Source organism: Otolemur garnettii, unplaced genomic scaffold, assembly GCF_000181295.1.
Source record: "Otolemur garnettii isolate 467f Iridium unplaced genomic scaffold, OtoGar3 scaffold00003, whole genome shotgun sequence".
Lineage (NCBI taxonomy): Eukaryota > Metazoa > Chordata > Mammalia > Primates > Galagidae > Otolemur > Otolemur garnettii.
The window spans coordinates 29,723,859-29,751,644 of record NW_003852398.1 but is presented as its reverse complement, the minus strand read 5'-3'; the positions used below and the strand labels follow the sequence as shown (position 1 = coordinate 29,751,644).

The 27,786-nt window shown below is 34.8% G+C and overlaps 1 protein-coding gene across 3 annotated transcripts in view; it reads left to right on the top strand.

The window, feature by feature from the left end:
- TCERG1 (transcription elongation regulator 1) overlaps positions 1 to 26,785 on the top strand; it is a 68,894-nt gene extending 42,109 nt beyond the window's left edge. For 2 of the 3 annotated variants that reach the window (XM_023515606.1, XM_023515602.1), the window contains 8 exons: positions 7,071 to 7,189; positions 11,141 to 11,291; positions 15,913 to 16,077; positions 16,337 to 16,519; positions 22,482 to 22,661; positions 23,344 to 23,427; positions 24,433 to 24,533; positions 25,715 to 26,785. In XM_023515606.1, the coding sequence (XP_023371374.1) occupies positions 7,071 to 7,189; positions 11,141 to 11,291; positions 15,913 to 16,077; positions 16,337 to 16,519; positions 22,482 to 22,661; positions 23,344 to 23,427; positions 24,433 to 24,533; positions 25,715 to 25,916 (1,185 nt within the window). In that variant the 3' untranslated portion in view covers positions 25,917 to 26,785. Of the gene's footprint in view, positions 1 to 7,070; positions 7,190 to 11,140; positions 11,292 to 15,912; positions 16,078 to 16,336; positions 16,520 to 22,481; positions 22,662 to 23,343; positions 23,428 to 24,432; positions 24,534 to 25,346; positions 25,441 to 25,714 lie in introns of all 3 variants that reach the window. The other variant, XR_002774401.1, reaches the window with a different exon arrangement.
- The last annotated feature ends 1,001 nt before the right edge of the window (positions 26,786 to 27,786 follow it).

The window sequence follows — 27,786 nt, the reverse complement described above, 5'->3', positions numbered from 1 at the left end:
AAAAAAAAAAAAAAAAAAAACTTTTCTAAATCTAACTTCTTATTTGTTAGTTCCTCCACTAACAGCCTGATTTATGTCACTATGATCACCTCATGTGATGTGAAGCTCCTAATAATCCGTCTCCTTTCTGTGCTTGCACCTCTTTAGTCACGTTTCTTTCCCATTCAACAGCTGGACTAATTTTGAAGTTTAAATTATGTCAGTGTTCCCTTGCTAAAAACTGTTCATTGTTTATTTCATTTAGGATAAAATTGAAACTTTTTTCATGGTCTCTAACATTCTACATATATGCATGCCTATATACCTTTTTTATTTTTTTAAAACAAATACAACCAGAATGTATTTAATATACATCACAAGGGCTCAACCAGAGCCTAAATTAAAAACAACAACAACAAAAATAATACCACAGCCCCAAGATACAGAGTCCTATACAGAAATCAAGGAAAGGACAAGACCATTGAAGGAAAAAGTAAAAAGACAACACAGGGAGAGGCTGGGTAGCCTGGGTCAGGGCACCTGGCTGGATACCTGCTTTGAGTGGGTTTCTTGCAGGTACTTTTTTTTTGTAGAGACAGAATCTCACTTTTATCGCCTGTGGTAGAGTGCTGTGGCATCAAGGCTCATAGTAACCTCCAGCTCCTGGGCTTAGGCGATTTTCTTGCTTTAGCCTCCTGAGCAGCTGAGACTACAGGCACTCGTCACAACGCCTGGCTATTTTTTTGTTGCAGTTTGGCCAGGGGCAGGTTTGAACCTGCCACCCTTGGTATATGGGGCTGGCGCCCTAACCACTGAGCAATAGGTGCTGTGCTGCCCTCTTGCAGGTACTTAAGCATGTGTGTTCAAATGGCTATTGATACAAGGTTCTCCTAGCAGGTTCTGAACAAAAAGTAGGATGGTCCTGACATCGTATTGGGCAGGCTAATTGTCCTTCAGGATGTCCATACAGCTGTTACGCTGGATGTCCACATTGGGGTTGTAGTGGGGCATGAGGACCTTCATTGTGGGTATATTATAAGGGTAACCACTGGGGAACTCTAAGGAAAGCTTATACTTTAGGTCTTCATATACTATGCCAGCTATTCCATGGGTAATCCCTGCCTATTTGAAAGGTGGTCTGATTAAAGAAAGGCAGAAATTCCTTTGTTGCCAGACATCATGAGGGTAATAAGCTCCTGCTATATCCTTTTGTCCGTGGGCCCCTGGGCAGCATCTCCTCTGGTTCGTCAGGGTTTTAGGAAGCCATCCTAGTGGTGGCTCTGGCAGGGAGATAGGAATTTGGAAAACCTGGTTGCGACTGCTTTATATACCTTTCGAAGCACTTCTTTAACATTCATTCATTGCAGCCACACTGGCCTTGATACTACTTTAACAAACCAGTTTTATTCTGATGTTTGCCATTGCCTTTGTCTGGAATGTTCTTCCTTCAGATATTAGCATAGCCATCTCCATCATTTCATTAAGGTACTTTTCCAGGTGCCTTCTGATCAATCTATCTAAATATTATCTATTTACCTCCTTTGCTTTGTTCATAAGTACTGAAAGCTTTAATTCTCTAAAACTATGTTGTTTGTCAACCTGGCTTCTCTTCTTGTGAAATATAAATTCTATTAGGATAGGTACTACCTGGATAATGCCTAATCTAAATATCTCGAAGACTAATCTTGGCATTGAGTGTTAGAATTTCTGTTTGAGTAAAATTATAAGTAATATATTGAGAACTACAGTTCTTCCTAATTTTGAAACATTCTATAAGGTAATGGTTGTATGTCCTTAATAGAATTACACTTAAAAAGAGAAAGTATTATTCTGTTATTCTATTTTATATAAAAACTCTACCTAAAAGTTCCCATGCCTTTTACATAGAATTTTCTTCTTACAACTGAAATATAAGACCAGAGAGGAAGGGGAACATTTGACATTAAAAAAATATTTTTTTGACTATTTGGTTTTATTATTTGTATAGGAATATAAAATCAAGGAAAAATCAGAAGAGTGCTAGGTTATATATTTGCACTTTGTAATGAATTTTATATTTGAAAATTGTACTTTAATTTTAAAAATGCTAACAACATTGGAAATACCTTACAATCTAAAATTACATTTCCTTTCTGTCTTTCTCTAGTTATTATAAAAGATGTAAATTTGATATAATATTAACTATAAATTTTAACTTATATTCTTTACCATTTTGATAAGAATTGACTTAAAGGATCATAAATATTTTTATTTATTGACTTAATTTCACTGCATAGCGTTTTCCAAAAAAACCCAGACTATTTCCTGCTTACATAGGCTCTGATGTAGGTAGTAGTTAATGCTAACACTTTAAGATAAGTTGTCTCTTATTTCAAAATACACATTACAAAAACTTTTCCTTTAGAAGCTAGAGCAAGACAAGGATGCCTACTTTTACTACTCTTGTTCAACATAGTACCAGAAGTCCAGTGAAATTAGGTAAGAAAAATAAAGGACATCCAAATTTGAGAGGAGGAATTCAAATTGTCCCAGCTCTAATACATAGTAAAGCCTAAATTCTCTATCCCAAAACTCCTAGAACTGATAAACTCAGTAAATTTGCAGGATATAAAATTAATATAAAAAGTCAGCAGGGTTTCTTAAACAACAAAACTAGCTGAAAATAAAAACTAGCAAAAAATAGCAAAACCTATTATTCTATTATTTTAGCAAAAAATAGCACTTAGCAAAAAATAAGAAAACCTAAGAACAATTTAACTAGGGAGGTAGAAGACTTCTACAAGGAAACACTCATGAATGAAATTGAAGAGAATGCAAATGGACATCTTGTGCTTGTGGGTTGGAAGAATTATTACTTTTTAAGTGACAGTACTGCCCAATGCAATCTGCAGATTCAGTGTAGTCTCTAACAAAATACCAGTGATAATTTTTCACAGAAATAGAGACAAATATCTTAAAAATTATTATGGAACCACAAAGGACTTCAAATGGCCAAAGCAATCCTGAGTAAAAAGAAAAAAGCTGGAGGCACCATAATAGCAGACCTCAAAATATGCCGCAAAACTATAATAATCAGAATATAGCATAGTACTAGCATAAAAACTGACACATGAATGAATGGAATAGAGAACCCAGAAATTAATTTTGATGTCTACAGCCAGTTGAATTTTGACAAAGGTGCCAAGAATACTAATTGAGGGAGGGCAGTCTCTTTAATAAGTGGTGCTGGGAAAACTGGATCTCCATGTACAAAAGAGTAAAACTAGAACCCCACCTCTCACCCTATATAAAAAACAAAATAGCTCAAAGACTTAAATGTAGTACCTGAAATGATAAAACTACTAGAGGAATCATAGAAACACTTCAGAACATTCATTGGTCTGGAAAAAGATTTTATGAATAAGCCCTCAAGCAAAGGTAACAAAAGCAAAAATAAACAATTGGGATTATATCAAACTGAAAAGCTTCTGGACAGTCAGGGAAAATCAACAAGAACGAAAAGAATCCCACAGAATGGGAGAAAATATTTGCAAACTTCTTATCAAAAAAGGGATTAATATCCAGAATATTTAAGGAACTCAAATATCTCAGTAGCAAAACAATCTGATTTAAAAATGGGCAAGCGATCTCAACAGACGTTTCTCAGAAAACATTGAAATGGCCAACAGATATATGAAGAAATGCTCAACAATACTAATTATCGGGGAAATGCAAATCAAAACCATACTGAGGTATCATCTACTTCAGTTTGGATGGCTGTTGGTAAAAAGACAATAACAAATGCAGGTCAGGTTGGTAGGAATGTGAGTACAGCCACGAGGGAGATTATGGAGGTTCCTCAGAAAACTACAAATAGAACTATATAATCCAGTAATCCCACCACTGAGCATTTATAAGAAGGAAGGGAAATCATTATATTGAAGAGATATCTACACCCCCTTGTTTACTGCAGCACTATTCAGAAAGCCACGGTATAGAATCCACCTAGGTGTCCAACAACAGAAAATGTGGTTTATGTGCATAGTGGAATACTCCTCAGCCACAATAAAGAATGAAATCCTGCCACTCATGGCAATATGGATGGAAATAGAGAAGACATTATGTTAAGAGAAGTAAGCCAGGAATAGAAAATTAAACACTACCTCTTCTCATTGCTGTGTGGAAACCGAAAAGGTTGATCTCATCGATTGAGTAAAAGATAGAGCAGGACAGTAGAGGCTCCGAAGGGCAGGCGTAGGAGAGGTTTGTTAAAGGGTACACAGTTACAGCCAAATGAGGAATAACTTCTATTGTTCTGTGGAGCTATAAAATGCCTATGGTTAACAATAATACATAGTTTGAAATAGCCAGGAGGGTATTCGCAGCACAAATGATAAATGTTTGAGATGATCATTATCCTGATCTGATCATTATACACTGTATGTATTGAAATATCACTATATATCCCATGAATATATACAATTATTTTTAGTTTATTCAAAATATTTTTTAAAAGCCCTGCTCATGAACTCTAATAAAAAACAAAAGAAACATTTGCATATATATTACTCAGAGCTTTTGGATATTGATAACATTACAGTGTGGTAATCCATTATCAATATGGTTGCTCAGCATTGTCCACTCAGAACTGAATCGGTGTCAAATTGCAGATTAAATTGATGTAAGAATCAAGTAACAGAGATCCACACTTCTAGTAAACTTAACATTTTGAAGAAAAATATACCTAGTTTTAAAATATGTATATTAAAATATACATAGAAAATATACAGAAAAGTGAAATTCATAAAATTAGCATATTGTATAATTATCTTGATCAAAAAATGGAACATAACCAGGACCTCAGAAGCTGCCTTGAAGGATGGCATATTAAAGGGTTTTATGGTTATGGTCTTTTTTAATGTGTATTTTTGCTTATACCTATAAATATGAACGTAATTAGGACTTGTTCTTGAAACTCACACGTTTATAGTATTTGTTAAAATATTTTGTCCATGAGTTAAAGTTCTAAGAAAATAACTGCTTAAAATAGGGAGCTTAAAGCCCAGTGTATTTATTGGGAAGCATAGCATAGTTAATTAGAAAGAAAAAAAGAATAACAGAACTCCTTCTTTCTATGAAATGTTTGTCTCAGAGAGTGATTCCTAACTTTGGTTTGGGACATCTCAAAGGAGGGGATATAAAGTTCTTTCTAGCTTCCCAAAAGACAGTTAATAGAAGTTCTCCTGGATTTTATATATCATTTAATACTGAGTAAGAAAGTGTATACTGAAAAAGGAGTTGGAAACAATGATCCCTTCTGCATGCAGATTCTTGTGTATGATTTACTGCAATGCTGTATTTATCAGGTATTGATAGGGACCTGTATGTCTAGCAGGGAGCTGATGAGGTAATTATAGATAACAGTAGTACTTAACCCTTATCCATGGGGGACACATTGCAAGGTCCCCCGTGGATGCCTAGAAGTGAGGATAGTACTGAACCCTATAGAATACAGTACAATGTTTTTTCCTATACATACATACCTATGATAAAAGTTTGATTTATAAATTTGATGCAGATTTATGACAGTAACAATCATAACAGAACGATTCTAATGATATACTGTAATAAAAGTTGAACATGGTCTTGCCATCTTAAAGTATGTTGCTATATTGACTCAGTGCCTGTAGCACGGTGGTTATGGTGCCAGCCACGTACACCAGGGGTGGCAGGTTTGAACCTGGCCCTGGCCAGCTAAAACAACCGCAACAACATCAACAAAAATAGTATCTTACTGTATTATACTGTGAGTAACTGAAATCTTAGAAAGGAAATGGTAGATTGTAGAGGGAATACTGTATTTTCTGTATAATTTGTAAAGACTGTAGAGGTGCATAGACACACAAACACACTGACCTGGAGTGATGTCTGAGGTATTTTAGAAAAAACATTTTTTAGTTTTACTTTTTATAGAAATGTGCTTATACTTAAAGAGCCCCATAGTAATGTATGTGGTATATTAGGGAAAGTATTACACTTCTGCCCCAGTACATTTATCATCCTGAAGCATTTTTGCTAGAACCCATCCTGGGGATTTCCTTCATCTTTTTTTCCAGGGCGCGTGCAAAGTCACCTGTTCTTAGTCCCAACTAAGTCTTTCCTTCCTTGGTTTACTCTTTCTGATGCATTCTTTCCTTTTTGTAGCTTTTTGAGGAGCATGCAAGGGAAGTTGATTTGAGGCCTAATGTATTTGAGAAAAAGCACTTTACTATACCTTTAAAAAAATTATTTGGCTAGTTAAAAGCACCCTGCTACTGATGTTCACTGTTGATTCTGAAGCCATTCTCTTACCTGTTCCTTTTTATGCAGACCCGTTAAACTAGAAATTCCTCTAGTATCATTTTATTAGGATTTAAAGAAGATGAGCAGTAGTTGTTTATTTCACTTCATCATCTTAAGTATATATTATTAAGTGGGGGAAAAACAGAATAGATATAAAGCATAATCACATTTTGGTGAAAAATAATTATGTCTTAAGCAAGAAATAAACTGTGGATTTCGTACCATTGATGTTTCTTTCTAGAAGGAATTTGGGAAGACTGATTTTTCTTAAACATTTCTAAATTGCTTGAAATGTTTTTATAATCATGTGTTTAATTTGTAATAAGGGGGAAAAATCAGAGGCTTTTAAAAAACTTCTTGGGGTACTCTTGGCTGAAGAATGACCAGATACCTCAAAGTAATGCAAATGTGAAACAAAGCTTATTGAGAAGGAGAGAGATAGGTTTACAGAATAACAGAAAGGTAAAGGTTTACAGAGCAAGATACAATTGTCACAACAGAAAGGGCAATTCGAGGCATTTGTTATTTTCTTTTATTTGGGAAGCCAAAGCAGAGAGCTGTGTGCTTGTGTAATATTTCAATTAAGCTTTAAAGTGAGATGTGCTATATATAACCTGCATATAATTATCCATAACTAGTATACTTTTCTATTATAATTTGATCAAATGCATTAGTTTAACTTTTTAAAAAATAGATCAAAAATATTAAATCAATGGTTAAATTACCTATATGGAAGCCTAACTTGTCACATTGGTATATTTTTTTAATAGGTGTTTGATCAATATGTAAAGACCAGGGCAGAGGAAGAGCGCAGGGAAAAGAAAAACAAAATAATGCAAGCCAAGGAAGATTTCAAAAAAATGATGGAAGAAGCAAAATTTAATCCAAGGTATGTTTGTTCATTTCTATCAAATATCAAAGTTGTATATTTCTCTTAAGATCAGTTTAAAAAAAATAAAAATATTATACATATATATATTGATTATTGGTTTCTGTCTTTTTATATTATATTATTTTATTTTTTTAAGACAGAGTCTTGCTCTGTCTCCTGGCTAGAGTGCAGTGGTGTCTCACTCATAGCTCACTGCGGCCTCTGACTTCTGAAATCCAGTGTCCTTCTGCCTCAGCCTCCAAAGTATCAGGCACTACAGGTGCATGCTACCATGCCCAGCTAACCTGTCTGTTTTTAGTAGTGATGGGGTCTCGCTCTTAACGGGGCTGGTCTTGATCTTCTTGAGCTTAAGTCATAATCCTGCCTCTGCCTCCCAGAGTCCTAGGATTACAGGTGTGAGCCACCATGCTGGGCTAGTTTCTGACTTTCTAATCTTTGTTCTTAACATTTTTCATTGGAATCCCAGGTGCAATTCTCTTGCCTCAGCCTCCTGAGTAGCTGGGACTACAGGTGCCCGCCACAATGCCCAGGTCTCAGAAAAACTAGCCTGGCATGGTGGTGCATGCCTGTAGTCCCAGCTGCTTGAGAGGCTAAGGCAGGAAGATTACTTGAGCCCAGAAGTTTGAGATTGCAGTGAGCTATAATGATGCCACTATACTCTAGTCCAGGCATCAGAAAGAAAAACAATGACTCCAGGGAATGAAAAAACACCACATTTCCATGGAGACCTAATGGTACAACTTTATTTTAATCTGTTATGCTAAAAAATATTAAAATAAAATATTTTGCTGATTACAGTTTTACAAATTGATTTTACATTTTTGAAAGTTTGGTTTTTAATCTTAGTAATGCAGATTGAATATCCCTTACCTGAAATGCTTGGGACCGGCAGTGTTTTAGATTTTGGAATTTTCTTTTTTTTTTGAATGCTTGCATTGTACTTCCTGATTGAGCATCTCAAATTGTTAAATCTGAATTGAGTGTCTTATTGGTGCTTAAAAAGTTGTAGATTTTGGAACATTTTGGATTTTAAGATTTTTGGATTTGGGATGCTCAACCTATGCTTGCTTTTTTATCTTAAAATTATAAAGAAAGGTGCTTAATTTGTCATGAAAAGAAAATAGAGTCGAGAACATGTGGTCCCCTTTCTGGAACATACATTGTTTATTTTACCTTAAAATTTCTTTATGGTTACATATCTATTGTTTAAACCAAGTTCCTAAGATAATTATGTTGTTAAAACTGTTGAATTCAGGCAGTGCCTATGGCTCAAAGGAGTAGGGTGCCAGCCCCATATACTGGAGGTGGCAGTTTCAAACCCAGCCCTAGCCAAAAACTGCAAAAAAAAAAAAAAAAAACAGCTGCAAAAAATGAAATTTGGTATTGTGAGTGATATTAGTTATATACAAAACATTAGTAAAATCTGATTTTGCCCTGCAAAACTTAAAAATAACAGATGCTAGCTGTGATAGTTTTAACCTTCAGTTGATGTTTTAAATTCTAATTCCTGAAGGTAACTAGCCATGTATTTATTTATTTATTTATTTATTTGACAGAGTCTCACTATGTCACCCTTGGTAGAGTGCTATGGTGTCCCAGCTCACAGCAACCTCAAACTCTTGGGCTTAAGTGATTCTCTTGCCTCAGCCTTACAAGGAGCTGGGACTACAAGCGCCTGCCACAACGCCCAGCTATTTTTTTGGTTGCAGTTGTCATTGTTGTTTAGCAGGCCCCAGCCGGGCTCGAACCTGCCACCTTCATTGTATGAGGTCGGTGCCCTACTCACTGAGCTACAAGCGCCAAGCCATAGTCAATTTTTTTTTTTTTAATAATTAAAGCTATAACAGAATCTTTGTTTTAACAGATAGGAGAATGTGGTTAGTTTTTTGTTGTTGAAATTGTGAAATAGATTTTAAAAGGAAAAATAAGCTTTAGTTTTTCTTTAAAGCATGGTATATATGGAAGTGTTAATTATGAGTCAATTTTTACCATATATATAAAGTGGAAATGTCAAATATTAATTTACTTACCAAACATACACGAAATACCTTTTCTTTGTATGTCTGTTCATTAGTCCTCATAGGCTTCCTTTTTTTTATTTAACTTGCTTAGAGTTTGCTGAGCTTTTTGGTCTATAAATTAGTGATTTTCATCAAATACAGGGAGTTTTTGGCTAGTATAGTTTTCAGCCCTTATTTATTCTTCTCTTTTTTTGGATTCTAATTACACATATTAAAGTATTTAATACACTATTTTACATTTTCCTGAGACTGTTCCCCTCACCCCAGTCTTTCTTCTGTCTCCTCTTGTCATTAGATAATTGTTATTGATCTAATTTCATATAATTGACTCTTAGTCTATTATGTCTACTCTCCTGTTAAGCCTATCCAGGTAATTATACCTTTTAGTTAGTTTTAGATTCTTTTTTGTGTTTTCTGTCTTTGCTGAAATTCCCTATCTGTGCGTTCATTTTAAAACCATGTTTTCAGGCCAGGTTTGGTGACTCATGCCTGTAATCTTATTTTGGAGGTTGAGGTGGGTGGATCACCTGAGCTCAGGAGTTCGAGACCAGCCTGAACGAGACCTCATCTCTACTAGAAATAGATAAACTAGCCAGGTGCTGTGGTGTGTGCATGTTTGTAACAGGCAAGAGGATTGCTGGAACCTATGAGTTTGAGGTTGCTGTGAACTATGATGATGCTATGGCACTCTTCCTAGGGTGGTGGAGTGAGATTCTTTCTCAAAAAAAACTATGTTTTCAGTTCTTTGAATCTATTTTTTAAAAATCTTTCAGCATAGTTTTAATAGTTGTTTTAAGGTAATTGCCTACTTAGCAACATCTGGGCAGAGTCTTGGGTTCAGTTTCTATTGACTTTTAGTTAGTTTTTTCCCTATGGATCACATGTTCCTTTGTTTCATGATTTTTGATTGAATATTGGACACTATGGATAACATTTGGAAACTCTGTAGTCTGTTATCGTCTGCTGAAGAATGGGGATTTTTATTTTAGCAGACAGTTCACTTAGTGGCTGCGACCTTAATTTTAGGCTTGATGTTATTATGCTTTCTTATTATGGATCTCTGAAAGTAGAATGTGGTTCTCTCAGCCTCCCAACTCCCATTTTCCTTGTGGATTTTTTGTGGGTTTGTTTGCTTTATACTATATGTCACCTAACACTTATGAATATGTTATCTTTTTCACTCTTTTTTTTTTCCAATTTATTTTAGATGAATATGAGGGCAGAAATGATTAATCTTTTTCTCTCTTAATCCCATAGCGGATTGGTATGGGGAGTGATTTTCTTTCCCCTATTATTGGTCAGCTTGGCCATGATGTGGACTTGTGAGGATTCCTGAAATGGGACTTTTTTGAGACATCCTCTCTTTATAGCTTGTATAGCTTCCTTCTCTGCTGTTGAAGTACCTAAGCTCTGATTTTTGCTGCCTCTAGCTCTTTTGGACTACTGTGCTCTACTTGGCCTCCAGCTGTCCCAAGGTCAAGGGCAATGATGGCTTGTGTCATGCTCTTGTCTGTCGTCTACTTCTTGAAGTCAGTTGCCTTGTATACTTTGTTCATTTTATAGTTGTTTATGTAAAAAGTTAATCCAATATGAGTTATTCCATTATGACTGAAAGCAGGGCTCTGCTTCATCTTAGGGTAGAGATAGAGCCCTTAAGTCTCTTCAAACACATAAATTCTTTACTTTCTAATGTCCTGTGTTTTTAATAATAAATGTATGTCCCCCTAATTTTGTGCTGATAGCACACAAATTGCTAATCATATGTTCACTCTTTAGCCATTTTTTACTCCTTTCTGTCATTGTTCGCTGTTAAGGTAGGTGTTGGGACCCAGCATTTCTTTTGCTGGAAAAATCGTATTTTCTGCTATACTGTTGTGCAAGTAGAAATATCTCCACCAAAATTAGCACACTTGCTTTTTTGTTACAGAGCTACTTTTAGTGAATTTGCAGCCAAGCATGCTAAAGATTCAAGATTCAAAGCAATTGAAAAGATGAAAGACCGAGAAGCCTTGTTTAATGAATTTGTGGCAGCTGCAAGGAAAAAAGAGAAAGAAGATTCGAAGACCAGAGGTGAGAAGGTAAGATGGTTTTAGTTCCAGTGGTGTGATTGATGTGTGAATGGGAAAAGATTAAGTTGGTGCTGTGTTTCTGACTTTATTTGTGGGCATAAATAATAGAACCTGCTTTGTTCTTTTAAGTTAACTTTTACAATTGTATATATGTATGTATTCTCTCAGTTCCATGTTTATTTTAGTAGCTTCACTAAGCTATTTAGTTTTACATTAAATTCTGTTAAGATTTCTGGTAGACTCAAAACTGTTTGTTAGGACTGCCTGCTCAGTGGTGCCTGCCAAGATTTCAAGATTCTTTATAGGTGGTAACATTTGAATTTCAAAGAGGTTCTTTATCTTTTTTACCCTCTAAAAGATAGCATTTTAGTTACTTTCTAAGCATATCTTACATATAAATTATTGCTTATCAGAATTAAAGGTTAGCCATTAAAGATTAATGAATTCCAAATGTCATTTGATAGCAGTGCAGGAGTGGAGAGGCGCTCACCACTGGGGAGGCAGACTAGGAGGGAGATGACACCGGAGGGGTGTGAGCCATTAAAACATGCAACCACTCTCCTTCGTGTCCTGGTCTGCTTTGTGAATGTAGAAGAATAGTCTCTGGAGCCTAATCATTCTTGACATTTAAAAATTGCCTTTTATTTCAGAAAGTTACAATATTACAAATTCTATTAAGAAATGTCTACGAAGTAATACTGCTCTTATTGGGAAGAATCCTCTTGTCATTTAAAACATTAACTGTATTAGGTAAAACAACCTTGGTCTGAAATTCCTGAAACTTTCTGATTATCTGATTTATTGGGCTTCAAAGTAATTTTTTCCAGAGTTATTTATTTCACTGTCAAAATTTCTTTTAAAACAAGGATTATGCTTTTTAGTGGGAATGTGTAAAATCGGGTTCTACTACATAGTTTTATATGTTGAATTAGAATCATGTTAATGAATTGTTTGCTACTTTTCCCTTTTAGAATAACCTATTTGATTAAAGAAAACCAAGTAAACAAGTGATTTATAATTGTATGATTGCGTTTATACAAATTGAATATATTTGTAACTATTTTATGTATTCTGTTTTGTAACAAGTGGATAGACTTTACAGTTTTGTGCTGTGCGGCCTGTCAATCAGTTCAGTGACAGCTGTCAATCACTGACACGCAAAATATTATGGGATTCCCTAGTGAGGAAAGAATTGGTATCTCTCTGTGTGGTGACTTTAGTCTCCCGCAGTTCCGGTACTTTACATTTCTTTAGTCTTTTTCTTTATTAAATGATAAGAGTTGTGCCCAGAATGTGTTAATTTTAAAAAAGTAATTAAATAGACCTGACATCTAAATAAACTTAATATATTTAGCTTTATTTTATTTTGATTGTAAAATTTTAACTCTCTAAATTATGCATTTGTTTTTTTACCATAACTAAGTTAGAAAAAATGTAAACCAGGAAATTGGTAAAGTGAAACTTTGTCAACCAATATAAAAAGTGCAAAATCAATTACTAACTAGGCCATGGAAGCAGAAATCTCTAAAGTAAGGGTTAAATACAATAGATTTTCTATTAATATTCTGAGAATATAATTTTTTTCATGACTCCCTCTCTCTACTGTATTGTTTATATTGTTCTTACTCTACTGGTCTTTTTCTTAAATCACATTGTAACTGTGTAATTGAATAGTAAGACCAGTACCAGTAGTATGATACTGGAATTTTATTTCCTTGTTCTTATAATTCACTAAGTGGTCTTTGTAGCATTGAGATAGTTGAATCAATAGCTAAATATAATGGTTTAAAAACACTCTAAAAAACCTGTGAAGAACATTGACTTCCAGTGAAATTATCTTTTTTCATACGTAGCACTTTCAAGCTAAAGGGTACAGTTATTTTCCTGTACTTCATACCTATAGTTTCCTATTTTATGAAAAATGCCTTTTAAAGTCTACTTATTTTCATTAGTCTTCATTTATTATTTCCCAAAGCAGGAACCATCATGTTTTTATTTTATTTATAACCAGTTTTTATAAAATTGTGGTTAAAATACTTTACCTTTTAAAACAGCACATTTGAAGTTGCTGTAACAGAGTTGTGACATTAGCATTTTTTTTTCTCTTTTAAAAATTTCCTACTGTTGAACAAATTAAGTATTTTTGTTAAGGTAAAGGAGGAAAATGGAGAATAGAGCGTTGAATTACAGCTAATGGTAAATGACATTTTTTTGCCACTGATGCAGCAATCAGATAATTCTTCTATAGATATCAGCCTCAGTAAGCCATTTATAACCTGTCATGGTAAAATCTACAATGAAGGGAAGTTAAAGTTTAATTTGTTTAAAGTTTGCTTTATTTATACATCACACATTTAAGAAATTATATGACAGTCTTTCTAGGCTTTGTGTCTAATATTTGTAAACTGTTTTTAGTTAATAAAAAGTTCTGTGGCTTAGAAAGATTCATACTTATTTGATATACCTTGCATTTTTTATTTAGCATAAATTTGGCCTTCCAGTTATCAAATGCATCTAGGAATTTGGTGTTCATCACATCAGATATGAAGTAGACAAGATGAACAAAACAATTACACTAGTACATCAAGTGATTTCTCAAAATCATTCTCTGGAAACTACTGGGTTTATGAGTGTTTCCCATTAATCCAAAGAAAGTCAAGAGCCAAGTTTTGCAGTGGAGAAATCCACAGCAGCTTAGCTCTTTCCTTAGCTCTTTTTAATTTAAAAAAAAAAAATTCCTGATGCAGAAATTCTATTTTTTATAACATGAAAAACATTTTCCAAAAGGGACACCAACCTCCTTTGTAAGCCTTTAGTTGGAAAAACAAGGCTGTAGGGGGAAGTGGTAGGGTTAGAATAGGCAGGAAGAATGATCCATTTTTTGGGGTTTACATATCTTTTTTTTTTTTGAGACAGAGCCTCAAGCTGTCCCCCTGGGTAGAGGGACGTGGCATTACAGCTCACAGCAACCTCCAACTCCTGGGCTCAAACGAGTCTCCTGCCTCCGCCTCCCAAGTAGCTGGGACCACAGGCGCCCGCCACAATGCCCGGCTATTTTTTGGTTGCAGCCGTCATTGTTGTTTGGCGGGTCCAGGCTGGGGATTCGAACCCGCCACCTTAGGTGTGCGTGGCTGGCGCCTTAGCCGGTTGAGCTATAGGCGCTGAGCCGGTTTACATATCTTAAATTCTGATTCCATTCCTAATTTTTAATTCTTCTGGTCAGGTGGAAAGACACCATATTTAATTCCTTTTGGTGGTAGTGGGGTCTTAACATCATCAGAATCTTTTGATAAAGTGATATTAATTCCATTGTAGGAGTACAGAATAAGTGAGGCTAAATTTTAAAATAGATCCTCAAAGGTGCATAAAAATAAATATTTGTTGTTTTCCCCCTCTACTTAAAGAAAAAAGAAACATGGTTTTGAAGAGGTTTATAAGTAGTTGCATATGTTGATAATAAAGAATTAGTGTTATTTAATACCTTTAGTATAATGTTACTAACTTAATACTTCAGTTGTTGAGTTGCATATTTTTTAAAGAGTTATATTCTGAGTTTTGTAATCATAAAGTAATACGTGTTTAATGCTGAAGTATAGAACATCTGAATGTAGTATTTAAAAGTAATGCTTAATTATGACCAACTTATAAATTCTACAGTTTTCTTATATATCAAGGCACAACTGCCTTTTTCAAAACCAAAATAAATATTTTTATCTTAGTTTGATTTTTAGACATTTGGTAATACAGGTTTGTGATAACTTTCTACCTTTTTTTTTTTTTTTTTTTTCAATTTTTGGCTGGGGCTGGGTTTGAATCTGCTACCTCTGGCATATGTGGTTAGTGCCCTACTCCTTGAGGCGCTGCCTCTCTGATAATTTTTTGTTTCTGCTCAGTGATTTCTAAATTTCCCTATTACTTTTCTTTTCTTCTTCTTCTGGTTTTTTTTTTTTTTTTTTTTGGCCAGAGCTGTGTTTGAACCTGCCACCTCTGGCATATGTGGCCAGTGCCCTACTCCTTTGAGCCACAGGTGCCACCCCCATATTAATTTAAATGAGCAAAAATTTTATCCATCTAGTTTTTTAAATCATTTTTACCATCTTTTGTTGTTGTTGTTGTTGCAGTTTGGGGCTAGGTTCGAACCCACCACCCTCAGTATATGGGGCTGGCACCCTACTCACTGAGCTACAGGTTCCACCTCATTTTTACCATCTTCATGCTAAAGTATTTTATTGTTAATCCATAATCCTGAGTCTTAGCTAAAAATAAATAAAGCTCAGGGCAAAGTCATATTCCCTATGAAAGCATGGCTGTTTTGATTATCAAAAGTTATAAATCATCTATAAAGTTTTATTTCTCTGTTTGAATAATTAGTTGTAAAATATAATTTATCTTAAATTTAGCAGATTTTAAGTGAGAGAACTCATATGGCTATTGCTGTTTATATTTCTAATGTGTGTAAAAGAGTATTTCTCATATTCTCTTTTACTAAGATTTATTCTCTAAATAAGTATAAGTTACTATTCTCATTTTTAAGGTAGGTGAAATTTTTTTTCCTAGTTTAAATATTTATATATGAGAAATTACTCATGGTACATTATTTTTCCTCCCATCCTGCTGTTTTAAAATATAGATTAAATCGGATTTCTTTGAACTATTGTCTAATCATCACTTGGACAGTCAGTCTCGATGGAGCAAAGTAAAAGACAAAGTAGAAAGTGATCCACGTTACAAAGCAGTGGATAGTTCATCAATGAGAGAAGATCTTTTCAAACAGTACATTGAAAAAATAGCCAAGGTAACTGTTAACGCTTATTTGTACTGTTATCACTGAATACTAACATTATTAATTGCATTTAAGGGTATATGTTACTGTTTGGAATTTTTCTTGTTGAGAATCATAAGAATTTGTAGTTGCAGATTTGGAAGTGGAAGTACATGGGGTTTAGGTATATTGTTTAAAAACAAGAGTGGAATTTTTTATTTGGCAGGCTAGATATTCTATGAAAACATATGTCAATGGAGTTGGTAAGGATAATGTAATTTTACTTTTACAGAATTTAGACTCGGAAAAAGAGAAGGAGCTTGAAAGGCAAGCCCGCATTGAGGCGAGCCTTCGAGAACGAGAAAGGGAGGTTCAAAAAGCTCGTTCAGAACAAACAAAAGAAATAGATCGAGAGAGAGAACAACACAAACGAGAAGAAGCCATCCAGAATTTCAAGGCTCTTCTGTCTGACATGGTATTAGTAATCCTTTTTTACTTTTCTTTCTCTGAAGTACTAGATACTAAAATTCCTTATTACCTTATTATGAATAGTTTAATGAGGTTGACTCAGAGATAATTCAGTAAGTTACTTATAAACATTTAAAATTAAATGCACTGTTTTAATAAATTCAGAGGTTAGGTGTTTTGTGCATGTGAAAAGTCATAATCTTTGAGTTTTAAAACTCTAATTTTCATTATTCTTAATGAAAGTCATCTTAAATTATTACACACTTTCCTTTCCATAGTGATAAAGTGTCCTGGACATAATTTAATCTTTTTTGTGATGATCAATTATTGTACATGTAGATGGTATAAGGTTGGAATGAATGGAGGTGTACTGACCCCAGAATATACTCTGAAAATTGTTGTATCTTACCCATTAAGTTTGTCGAGGTATGTGGGGTTTTTATTCCTATGCTGAATGCTCCCAGATTGCTGTGCTGTCCTTACTACTTTTTTGTCTTCCACTTGTCACCATCTCTCCTATCCTGTTTCTTTTAGTGAGGCTTTTCTCATTCCTGTTGTTTGTCCTTTGCATCGGCTCCTTTTTCTATATGCTGGATAATTACATTCTTCCTCTTCCTCTAACATGCCCTCAAATTCATCTGCTTTGTTGCAGGTGCAAAAATCTCCATAAAAAACAAATCTGATTCTGTCACTGTCTTGATTATTTCCAGGGCTTGAAGGTTCTCTGCACTTGAGCAGTTGCCTGCAGGTCAGGTTCAGTCTCCCTAAAATAATATAACAGACTGTTCATTCCTGGACTTCCCCACCTTCCTATTACCTTATCATTTTGGCTGTTTTCACTTGGTTCCTGATTTCCAGCCCATGAATCTTACCATCCTAACATTTCTCATGGCAGTCCCTCCACCCAAAATGCTTTGGAACTGTTCCTACTACAATGACAAACTTCCTCATTCATCAGGAGTGCACTCACATATCTCTATTCTGTGAGGCTGCTCCTGACCCGTGTAGGCAGGTGTGGTCTCACTGTCTGTTTTACACCTCTGCAGCACTTATTACATGTGATCGCACTTATTTGCTTACATGTCTGTCTGCCCAGAGTAAGAGCTATTTGAGCTATTTGAGGGAAGGGACAACGGCTCACTTACTTTGTAGTCCTAGTGCCAAGTACAGTGTTTACCTGACAGGCATTTAGATAACTGATACATGTTGCTTAAATAAGTATGTTTACATCTTTCTTTTTATCTTTCTCTTTAGTCTCCCTTATTTCTTTTCATTGGCAGCAGTGTGACCTAATTTTTAATAATATTTTATAAGCAATGAACTTTGTTGGTTCATAAGCCAGTCATACCTGTTATGTCTTCTTTTTAAGAAATAATTATCTGGCCAGGCAAGGAGGCTCACACCTATAATCCCAGCACTCTCAGAGGCTGAGGTGGGAGATCTCTTAAGCTCAGGAGTTCAAGACCAGCCTGAGCAAGAGTGAGACACAATCTCTACTAAAAATAGAAAAATTAGCTGGGCATTGTGGTGAGTGCCTGTAGTCCCAGGTGCTCAGGAGGCTGAGGCAGGAGGATTGCTTGAGCCCAAGAGTTTGAGGTTGCTGTGAACTATGATGCCACAGCACTCTACCCAGGTGACTGAGTGAGACTGTTCCCAAAAAGAAAAAAAAACTACCTTTAATTGGCAAATCATAATTCTACATATTTAAGGGGTACAATTGATGTTATGATATACTATAATATTTATATACACACACAGAATGATTAAACCAAAACTAACTAACATACTATTTTCTTTACATAGTTTTTGTTGTGAGACAATTATAATTTACTTTGGACAGTGTATTATTATCAGGAGCAGTAGGTCTCAAAACTTACTTCTGCTATCTGAAGCTTTATCCTGTTTGATCACTAATAGCTCCTCATTCCCTTCCTCTTCTGCTCCCATCCCCCAGCCTCTGCTGACTATCATCCTACTCTCTATTTCTAGTTCCACTTCTTAAGATTCCACACATGAGTTTATGTGTTATTTGTCTTTCTTACTTTACTTAGCTAATATCCTCTTGGTTCATCCACGTTGTCGAAAATGGTAGATTTGTTTTTATTTTTTAGAGCTGAATAGTATTCCATTGTGTATTATATAACATTTTCTTTATCCATTCTTCCACTGATAGACACTTAGGTTGATTCCGTATCTTTGCATTTCCCCAGTGATTAGTGATGTTAAGGAATTTTGTATGTACTTGCTGGTCATTTGTGTGTCTTCTTTTGAGGAATTTCTGTTCATGTCCTTTGCCCATTTTTTTAATTGGGTTGTTTTCTTGCTGTTGAGTGGTTAGAGTACTTTATATATTTTAGATATTAACTCTTTTTGGACACAGTCTCAAGCTTTTGCCCTGGGTAGAGTTCTGTGGTGTCGCAGCTCACAGCAACCTCCAAACTCCTGGGCTCAAGCGATTCCCTTGCCTCAGCTTTCCAAGTAGCTGGGACTACAGGTGCCCGCCACAACACCCGGCTATTTTTTGGTTGTAGTTGGCATTGTTGTTTGGCAGGCCTGGGCTGGATTTGAACATGCCAGCTCCAGTGTATATGGCTGGCACTCTAGCCACTTGAGCTATAGGCGCCGAGCCTGGATATTAACTTTTTATCTAATATATGATTTGTAACTATTCTTCCCCCTTCTGTATGTTATCTCTTCACTTTGTTAATTATTTCCTATGCAGAAGCCTTTTAGTTTGATGAAATCTTGTTTATTTTTATTATTGTGGCCTGCATTAAAAAAATTGTTTCTCAGATACTCTTCCCCCTATATTTTCCTCTAGTAGTTTTATTGTTCCAGGTATTATATTTAAGTCTGTAATCCGTTCTGAGTGATTTTTAGTTATTGTGTGAGATAAGGATTGATCAAATTTCATTCTTCTACATGTGGATAATCAGTTTTCCAAACTCTGTTGAAGAGACTATCCTTTCCTCCTTGTATATATTTTTGGTACCCTTGTCAAAAAGCAATTGACTGTAAATGTATGGGTTGATTTCTGGGCTTCCTGGTCTGTTCCATTGGTCTGTGTGTCTGTTTTTATGTCAGTATCATGCTGTTTTGATTACATTTGCTTTGTGATAGACTTCCAAATCAGGGAGTGTGATACCTTCAGCTTTCTTCTTTCTCTCAAGATTTTTTTTGGCTCTTGGGGTCTTTTGTGGTTCTGTACATATTTAACTGTTTTTTTCTATTTCTGTGAAAAATGATATTGGGATTTTAAGAGGGATTTCATTGTCTCTGTTGATTGCTTTGGCTAATGTGAACATTTTAATGATATTAATTCTTTCAGTGTGGGAACCTGGCATATCTTTTTAGTTATTTGTTTTCTTCATTTTTCTCTCATCAGTGTTTTCTAGTTTTCAATATATGGGTCTTTTACTTTTTGGTTAAATTTACATCTAAGTATTTATTTCATTGCTACTATAAATGACATTAAAATTTTTTTTTTCTTTCTGGATAGTTTGTTACTAGTATATAAAACATTACTGATTTTTGTATGTTGATTTTTATATCCTGAAACTTTGTTGAATTTGTTTATTCTAATAATTTTTGGTTTGGTCTCTAGGGTTCTGTATATACAGGGTGTGTGTGAAGTTTAAAATAGTTGTCTGTTGGACAAACTTTATGGGCACGCTGTATAAGATTATGTTATCAGCAAAAAGATAATTTCACTTTTTCTTTTCTTACTAGGATGTTTGTTATTTCTTTCTCTTGCCTAATTGCTTTCATTAGGACTTACAGTAGTGTTGAAAAGAGTAGATGAATGAGCATCATTGTATTGTTCCTGATCTTATAGGAAAAGTTTTCAGCTTTTCACTGTTGGATATGATGTTAGCTATGGGTTTATCATAGATGACCTGTATTGTACTGAGTTACATTCTGTCTGTACCTATTCTCTTTAGGGTTTTGTCATGAAAGGGTACTAAATTTTGTCAAATACTTTTTCTATATCTATTCAGGTGATCATATGGTTTTTATCCTTTATTATTTCGTTTTATTTCACTTTATTTTATTTCAGATTAATGTGGGGTACATATGATTAGGTTATAGCGGGTTAAAGTCTGAGTTGTAGTTGTATCCTTCTCCCAGGAAGCCTGCCATATACCCAGGCATTGTACCTGTTGGGTAGTAACTTATAAAACCCCTTCCTTCTCCCCACCCCTCTTGAATTTGAATATTTCTTTCATGTGAGCCTGTAGTTGTTAATCTACTAGTTTCAATTTAGTATTAATTATGTGTGATACTTGTTTTTCCATACTGGTGATAAATTGCTCAGGAGAATGTTCTCCAAATCTATGGAGGTTGTTAGAAAAGATACAAAGTCTCCATCTTTTTAATGGCTGAATAGTATTCCATGGTGTACATATACCATGGTTTGTTAATCTATTCAGGTATTGAAAGGCACTTGGGTTGTTTCCACCTCTTGCAGTTGTGAATTGAGCTGCTATGAACAGTCGAGTGCAAATGTCCTTGTGGTGAAATGTCTTTTTTTCTTTTAGGTTATCCTTCATTTTATTAAAGTGGTATATCACGTTTATTGATTTGCATATGTTGAACCGTCCTTGTACCTGCTGTCTTCTCAACTTTGTTAACTCTTATTACTTAGAAGCATCACTTCTAGTATGTTAGTTAGTCCTTTATGAGCTCAAGATTTGCTCTGTTGCTTTTTTTCTCCCTGAATGTTTGATGTGTTTTTAATCTCAAAGTTTGAAATCTGAAATGCTCCAATATCTGAAATTTTTTGAGCACTGACATTACTCCACAAGTGGAAAATTCCACACATAAGTACTTAATGTGGCTGTTGTTTTGTGCACAAAATTATTAAAAATATTGTATAAAATTATCTTCAGGGGGCTGGTGCAGTTGTTCATGCATATAATCCTAACCCTCTGGGAGGCCAAGGCAGGAGAATCCCTTGAGCTTAGGTGTTCCAGACCAGCTGGAGCAAGAGCAAGACCCCGTCTCTACTAAAAATAGAAAAATTAACTGAGTATTGTGGCAGGTGCCTGTAGATTCAGCTACTTTAGAGGCTGAGGTGGGAAGATCACTTGAATCCAGGAGTTTGAGGTTGCCGTGAGCTAGGCTGACAGCTATAGCACTCCAGCCTGGGCAACAGAGTGAGACTCTGTCTCCAAAAAAACCCCTGTATATTTGTATGTATGTATACATATATATCTTCAGAGTATTGTATAGGTGTATATGTAGCAAATGAATTTTTTTTTTTTTTAAATTCAGGTCCCACCCTCAAGATAATTCATTATGTATATACAAATATTCCAAAATCTAAAATAATTTGAAATACTCTGGTCTTAAGTATGTTGAATAAAGCATACTCACCCTCTCACCCTGTATTAAGTTTCTTAGGGATTATGACTGATGGGTGCTACCTTCTTTTCAGCCTTCTCATCTTCCTTATCTCATGTTTGATAGCTTAGGTGAGTGCTGGGATGTAAGATTTCTAGCTTAAAATAAAGTAGGTTTTTAGTAACTTCTTACCTAAGGTGGAGTCACCAAAAAACGTCTTTTCTAGATTATTGGAAGCATATATTGGTTAGTTCTTCTTTAGTTAAGGTTGTTATAGTGTCATGAGCTAATTAAGTTGCTGGAAGTTTGTTTTAAATGGCCTTTAAACATAAGATTCACGTATAATATAGTCTATTCAAAAGGATATATTTGTTTTCAGAACTCATCTCTTAGTTTTTTAATGACTCTACTTTCTTTTTTTTTAATTTATTGTTGGGGATTCATTGAGTGTACAAGAAACCAGATTTCCCTGGTTGAGTTTGTTAGGTAAAGTCCCTCTTACATAATGACTCCACTTTTTAAAATAAAAATTACATGTATCATTTCTAAGTTATATTATTGAATCTTTTGTTGAAATGTGAAAAGATAAGTCTCTTTGGTGATATATATATGGTTCTCTTTTTTAGGTACGTTCTTCAGATGTATCATGGTCTGATACTCGTAGGACCCTCCGTAAAGATCACCGCTGGGAATCTGGATCCTTACTGGAACGAGAGGAGAAAGAGAAGCTTTTTAATGAACACATTGAAGCACTTACCAAAAAGAAGAGGGAGCACTTTAGGCAACTTCTGGATGAAACTTCTGCGGTAAGAGTTTCTTATTTTTCTTTTTTTAATCTAGATGAGTCTTTGTTAATAATTCCAAAAAGTAAAGCCTTGATAGGATTTTTAGTGTCATGGTTTTTAGATCCATTACTAGAATTCAGTTTATGACACTGTCTTCTCTGATTTTTTAAAAATATTATATGGCTTTCTTAAGTATTTAGAAATTACTTCTCTTTGCAGTTTTCAAATTCATAACTGTTCCTATGGTAATTCACAATGTCCTTAGCTGTATGTGTGGTCATTGATCCCTCATAATAATGGATTTAGTAAATTCCTTCTTTTGCTCCGTTTTCAATTTGGTACTGTGGCCCCTTGTCTGGTAGTTTGTAAACTTTGTTATCCAGGTTTTGTTCCTGTTTATCTGCTCTCTTTTTGGTGATGGTTTCTTCAGAAGTTATGATGTTTGCCCATGTAAATACAGGGTTTGCAGGTGATTGTCTTAGGCCACCTTGAAAGTATGGCCATGAAAATAACTCTTGTGGCAAGCCAACAAAAAGAAATTGCATTAACGCTGCTTCCCTGTCCCTAACTAGTCCAGTTACGCTTGGGCATTACAAGAGATTGCAGGTCAGTGTGTAATATTATGTACCATATGTGCTGCAGTTTGACCCCTTAAATAAAAGTGAGTTATATTTATGTTTTTTATTCACATGTCTTTTCAAAGATTACCTTAACATCCACATGGAAAGAAGTAAAAAAAATCATTAAAGAAGATCCTCGTTGCATTAAGTTCTCGTCCAGTGATAGGGTAAGAGGATATTTTTGTCTGAGATTTACTGTCAATTTGCAAGATACTATTAAGTGAATGCATAGTTAGTAGCACTAGTATCTTCACCAAAATAAAGTTGATAGTTGTAAGTGAATTATTTTTAAGTGTGAGAAATGAACCTAAGTTTAATTAAAGTTCATATTTTATTTTTTGCACAATGTTTTAACAAGAAAGCACAACAGAAAGTTTAAAATTTTAATCCTTGCAGTTAAGGTTGTATTTTGGGATCTTAGAGATTTAATAAAGCTACAGGTTTAATTTTATATTCAGATCTCACTAGATAGATATATTTGAGCTGCCAGTTCGTACCAAGCTGTCAAAGCCATGCTAACAAGAACACCGTAACAAGATCCCTAGTCTCATGCTCTCTCCACTTGAAGTGGAAAAATCTCTAAGATGTGTGAGGTTGATAAAAGCTGAGGTCTGATCTTTTGTGCATTTTGATTCCCCTCTAGGAAACAGACTTACCTAACGTCTGAAACAGTAAATGATGACAATAAAATCTTTGCTTACTACATTCCATTTTATTTATTGGGCTTGTATTTATATGAGTTAAGTTCTGAGTGTTATCATAAAGTTAGTACATCCCCAAATTATACCAATTAGTGTTTTTGTGCTTAAAGATGTAAATACAATCTACAGGAAATGAACATTTAACCCTTAATTTTCTTAAGAGCATCTTACCTTTTGAGGTTGTTACAAAGATTAAAGGAGTTAATCTTTTCAAAATGTTCAGCAGTGCTAGACCTAACAAGTTCTCAAATTTTAGCCACTGCTAATACATGATTCTTTACTCTCGCTTTCTTTTTGCCTTAAAAATGGGCATTGTGGATTATGCGTTTTAATGAATCTTACTGAATAAAAATATACCCTACCACTTTTTCTTTTGAATTTTTATTATGTGACAGATTATTGGTTTAATAAATAATTGATGTTTATTATGGAATTAATGAATTACCTCATCTTTTCTTTCTTTCTTTGTAGAAAAAACAGAGAGAGTTTGAAGAATATATCAGAGACAAATATATCACAGCCAAAGCTGATTTCAGGACACTTTTGAAAGAGACCAAATTTATAACATATAGGTATGTGCAATGAAATGTTTTATATCGGCAGTCATTGTCTTTACTAGTCCTTACTCTAATGGCCAAAGCATACTTTGCATTCACACACATGTTGACATTATTAATTTTTAGGGATAAGAAGATGCCAACTTTTATCCACAGTCAAATACAGCCCATATCTACCATACTTTTTTTTTTTTTTGAAAAAAGAAAGGGCCCAGATGTCACTTCTTATTTTGTGTTAACCTACCCATCAGTTTTTAAAACATACCTTTGTTTTCACTTCACTGCTTTTTTAGGAGTACTCCCAACTATACAAGAATTGTATTTCATGGGGAGTCTTTTAAAATAATCCTTTGCTGTCAGTTATCTCTGCCTTCTCTGAAGACTGTTCAGTGTGGTTAGATCATTCAAAAGCTTGAAATCATCTATTTAAGCTCAGCAAAAACTTTTTCTCAGAGGAAAGCATTTTTTGGATGCATTTAAATAAAAACTGTAAATTATAAAATTGGACCCTTAAAATAAGATTTCTCTGCAGCATACCCAACAGTTCTCTCCCCCCAACAGTTGATCATCAGTAAAACAGTTTTGCATTGCTTACCCACCAGTATGCAGGAAACCATTTTTGTTTCATGCTTCAGCTTTTCTTCCTTTAAAAGAAAAATTTGGAACATCTTAACAAAGGGTTATGTGCACGGGAGGATAGATAGTGCTGAGGGTGTGGTTTTTAGATATTTTGTCATTTGGATTTTTTGGTCAGGATCCTTAATGTTTTGCATCAGCTTGGGCTTTTAAATTAGATGTGAAGTAAGACTTCTTTCTACATTTTTATAGTTAATTTAGTGAAAGATGTGAAAGTGAAAGCTTGTGAAAGATGCTGGGATTGGCAGCCCCGCAGACTGAAGTCCTCTGTTCATCCACAGAACAGGTACAGCACGGGCAAGATTTACCCACCCACCCTCAGCCCTGATCTGGAGGGACCACGAGTAGGGGTGGGAGGGTAATTCAGCTTCTGAGGCCCTTTCACTCCTGGAGTCTTTGCTGAGGCGACTTACAAAGGTGACCACTGCAGTGAAATTTTTCTTAAAAAAAAAAAAAAAAAATGGAAACACAATTAGGAACTAGATGGACATTTCCAGCTCATTTCTGAAAGACCTATGAACAGCAGTCAGTAATTCTTGGACTTCTTTTTCTTATTTCAGATCTAAAAAGCTAATTCAAGAATCTGATCAGCACCTGAAAGACGTGGAAAAAATTTTGCAAAATGACAAACGGTACCTTGTACTGGACTGTGTGCCTGAGGAAAGGCGTAAACTGATTGTGGCCTATGTGGATGACCTGGATCGCAGGGGCCCACCTCCTCCTCCCACAGCGTCAGAGCCCACGAGACGATCAACAAAATAATTCTGAATACTCTTCCACAGGGGTATCTATTAATTCAAAACGCTTGCATGAGCCAATTTTCAGGTTTTTACATATATGTGCATTAGTCAACCTATTGCAAAACCATCTGACGAACAGAAGGAGAAGCATTCACAAACAGTTTCTGAACAGAACACTTGGAATATTTATGCTTTTCTTTGTGTGGCATGACTGACATACATACTCAAATATAGGCTGTCTCTAGTAAATCTAAAATCTTCTGAAGCTAAAAATCAGACTTTTATGAGGTGTGGAATTCAGTGACTTGGTGACGACGTTCTCTCTAGCAGTGTTATACGTGCAAGACATAAGAGCATTTGTGGTCTGAACTTGCCAGATGCAAAAACCACAGACTCCAAGAAAACCTAAGTTGGGGTTTGTTTTGTTTTCATTTTGTTTTTTAAAGCGGGTAAAAGAGAAAACACTGAAAATTGAATTCTTATCTTCCAGAGGCTAAGATTATTACAATGGACAATACTTTTACCTTTGTCTCTAAAGAACAGTTTTGTTTTATTTGTTCACTTATGTGCTTTGATTATCCCCTCTGAATTATAGACCAAGTCTTGTTGTTTAGCCGACGAGAAGATTTATGTAGTAATTTCTTCTCAGGTATGGAACCACGGTCATAACTAACATGTTGGCCAGAATAGAACCACTGGTTAAACATATTTTCTTCACCATTAAGTGATCTTTATCAATATTCTGAATTAGACAACAAATTAAATATCCTTCTGGGTGTTCCCTGTAAACTATATTCCTGTTTGAATGTTAAACTTTTGTTTCTAAAGTTTAAGATGTTTGAATGTTCAGTTTATGTATTTGAACTACAATAAACCACCCCTTTTTATATATGTGTATTGTATATTATTGTTACATTATCTATAAGAATTTATCTTAAACCTTTTTTTTAAAAAAAGCAGCAAATGTAATTTGGCATAAAGAAAGTTGACAGTAAATTTTGAATATTGCATAGTTTTAAAAGGCTTTAATAGAATAATAAAGTATCTGCAATGTAAAAGGGGAGAAATTTTGTAGAGAGCCTTTTTGGAGCTCAAGAAGCAAGATGGTAGCTTTTTGGGTTTTGGTTTTTGTTATTCTTGGTTTGTCTTTTGTGTGTTAACGTGTGATGATTTGTGCCTTTTGGCATCCTTTTAACCTGTTGTGCACATCACAGTATGAAACTTAACCTTTGATTCCCAATTGCTCTTTCTAGCCTTACCTCCTAAGTTAAAAAAAAAATCTCCTTTATTTTAATTCCTTCATAGGATGCCAGTTCAGAGTGCCACACAAATAGAATGTTTAGGAAATTATATATGCTAATAAAATAATTTATTTTCCCTTTATCTCCCAGTGATTGCAACACAACTTAGAAAGGGGGGATACCAAGTGATCTGTATTTGTAAAGACATTGTTTGTGTACACAGTCACAGACATACATTTATATCCATGTTACTTAGTTCTAAGCTTAAATCTATTAAGTACCATAGCAATTATGCGAACTCTGTAGGAACCTCCATCCTGGTAAAAAGGATGTGTTTTCTTTCCTTTTTTCTCTTTTTTTTGAAGTTTATTTTTATAAATTCATTTGAGTTTATGAATAGTGAAATTGAAGTGCTTGCCAAAAAGAATGTAACTATTAAAGAAATAATGACCAAATGTCTTGCAAAGGTGCAGTTTCTAGAATGCCTTATTTTGTTATTCCGAATTCCACGTAGTATTGTTTTCTCATGGTAGAAAAGTGCGAAGAAAATGGTTTGGCAATGTCTATTATGATTTCATACCTTTTCACGTATTTGGGTTTGATTATTCATAGAAGGTGCAAATCTAGCTTTCTATGCAGATTTTTTAATGG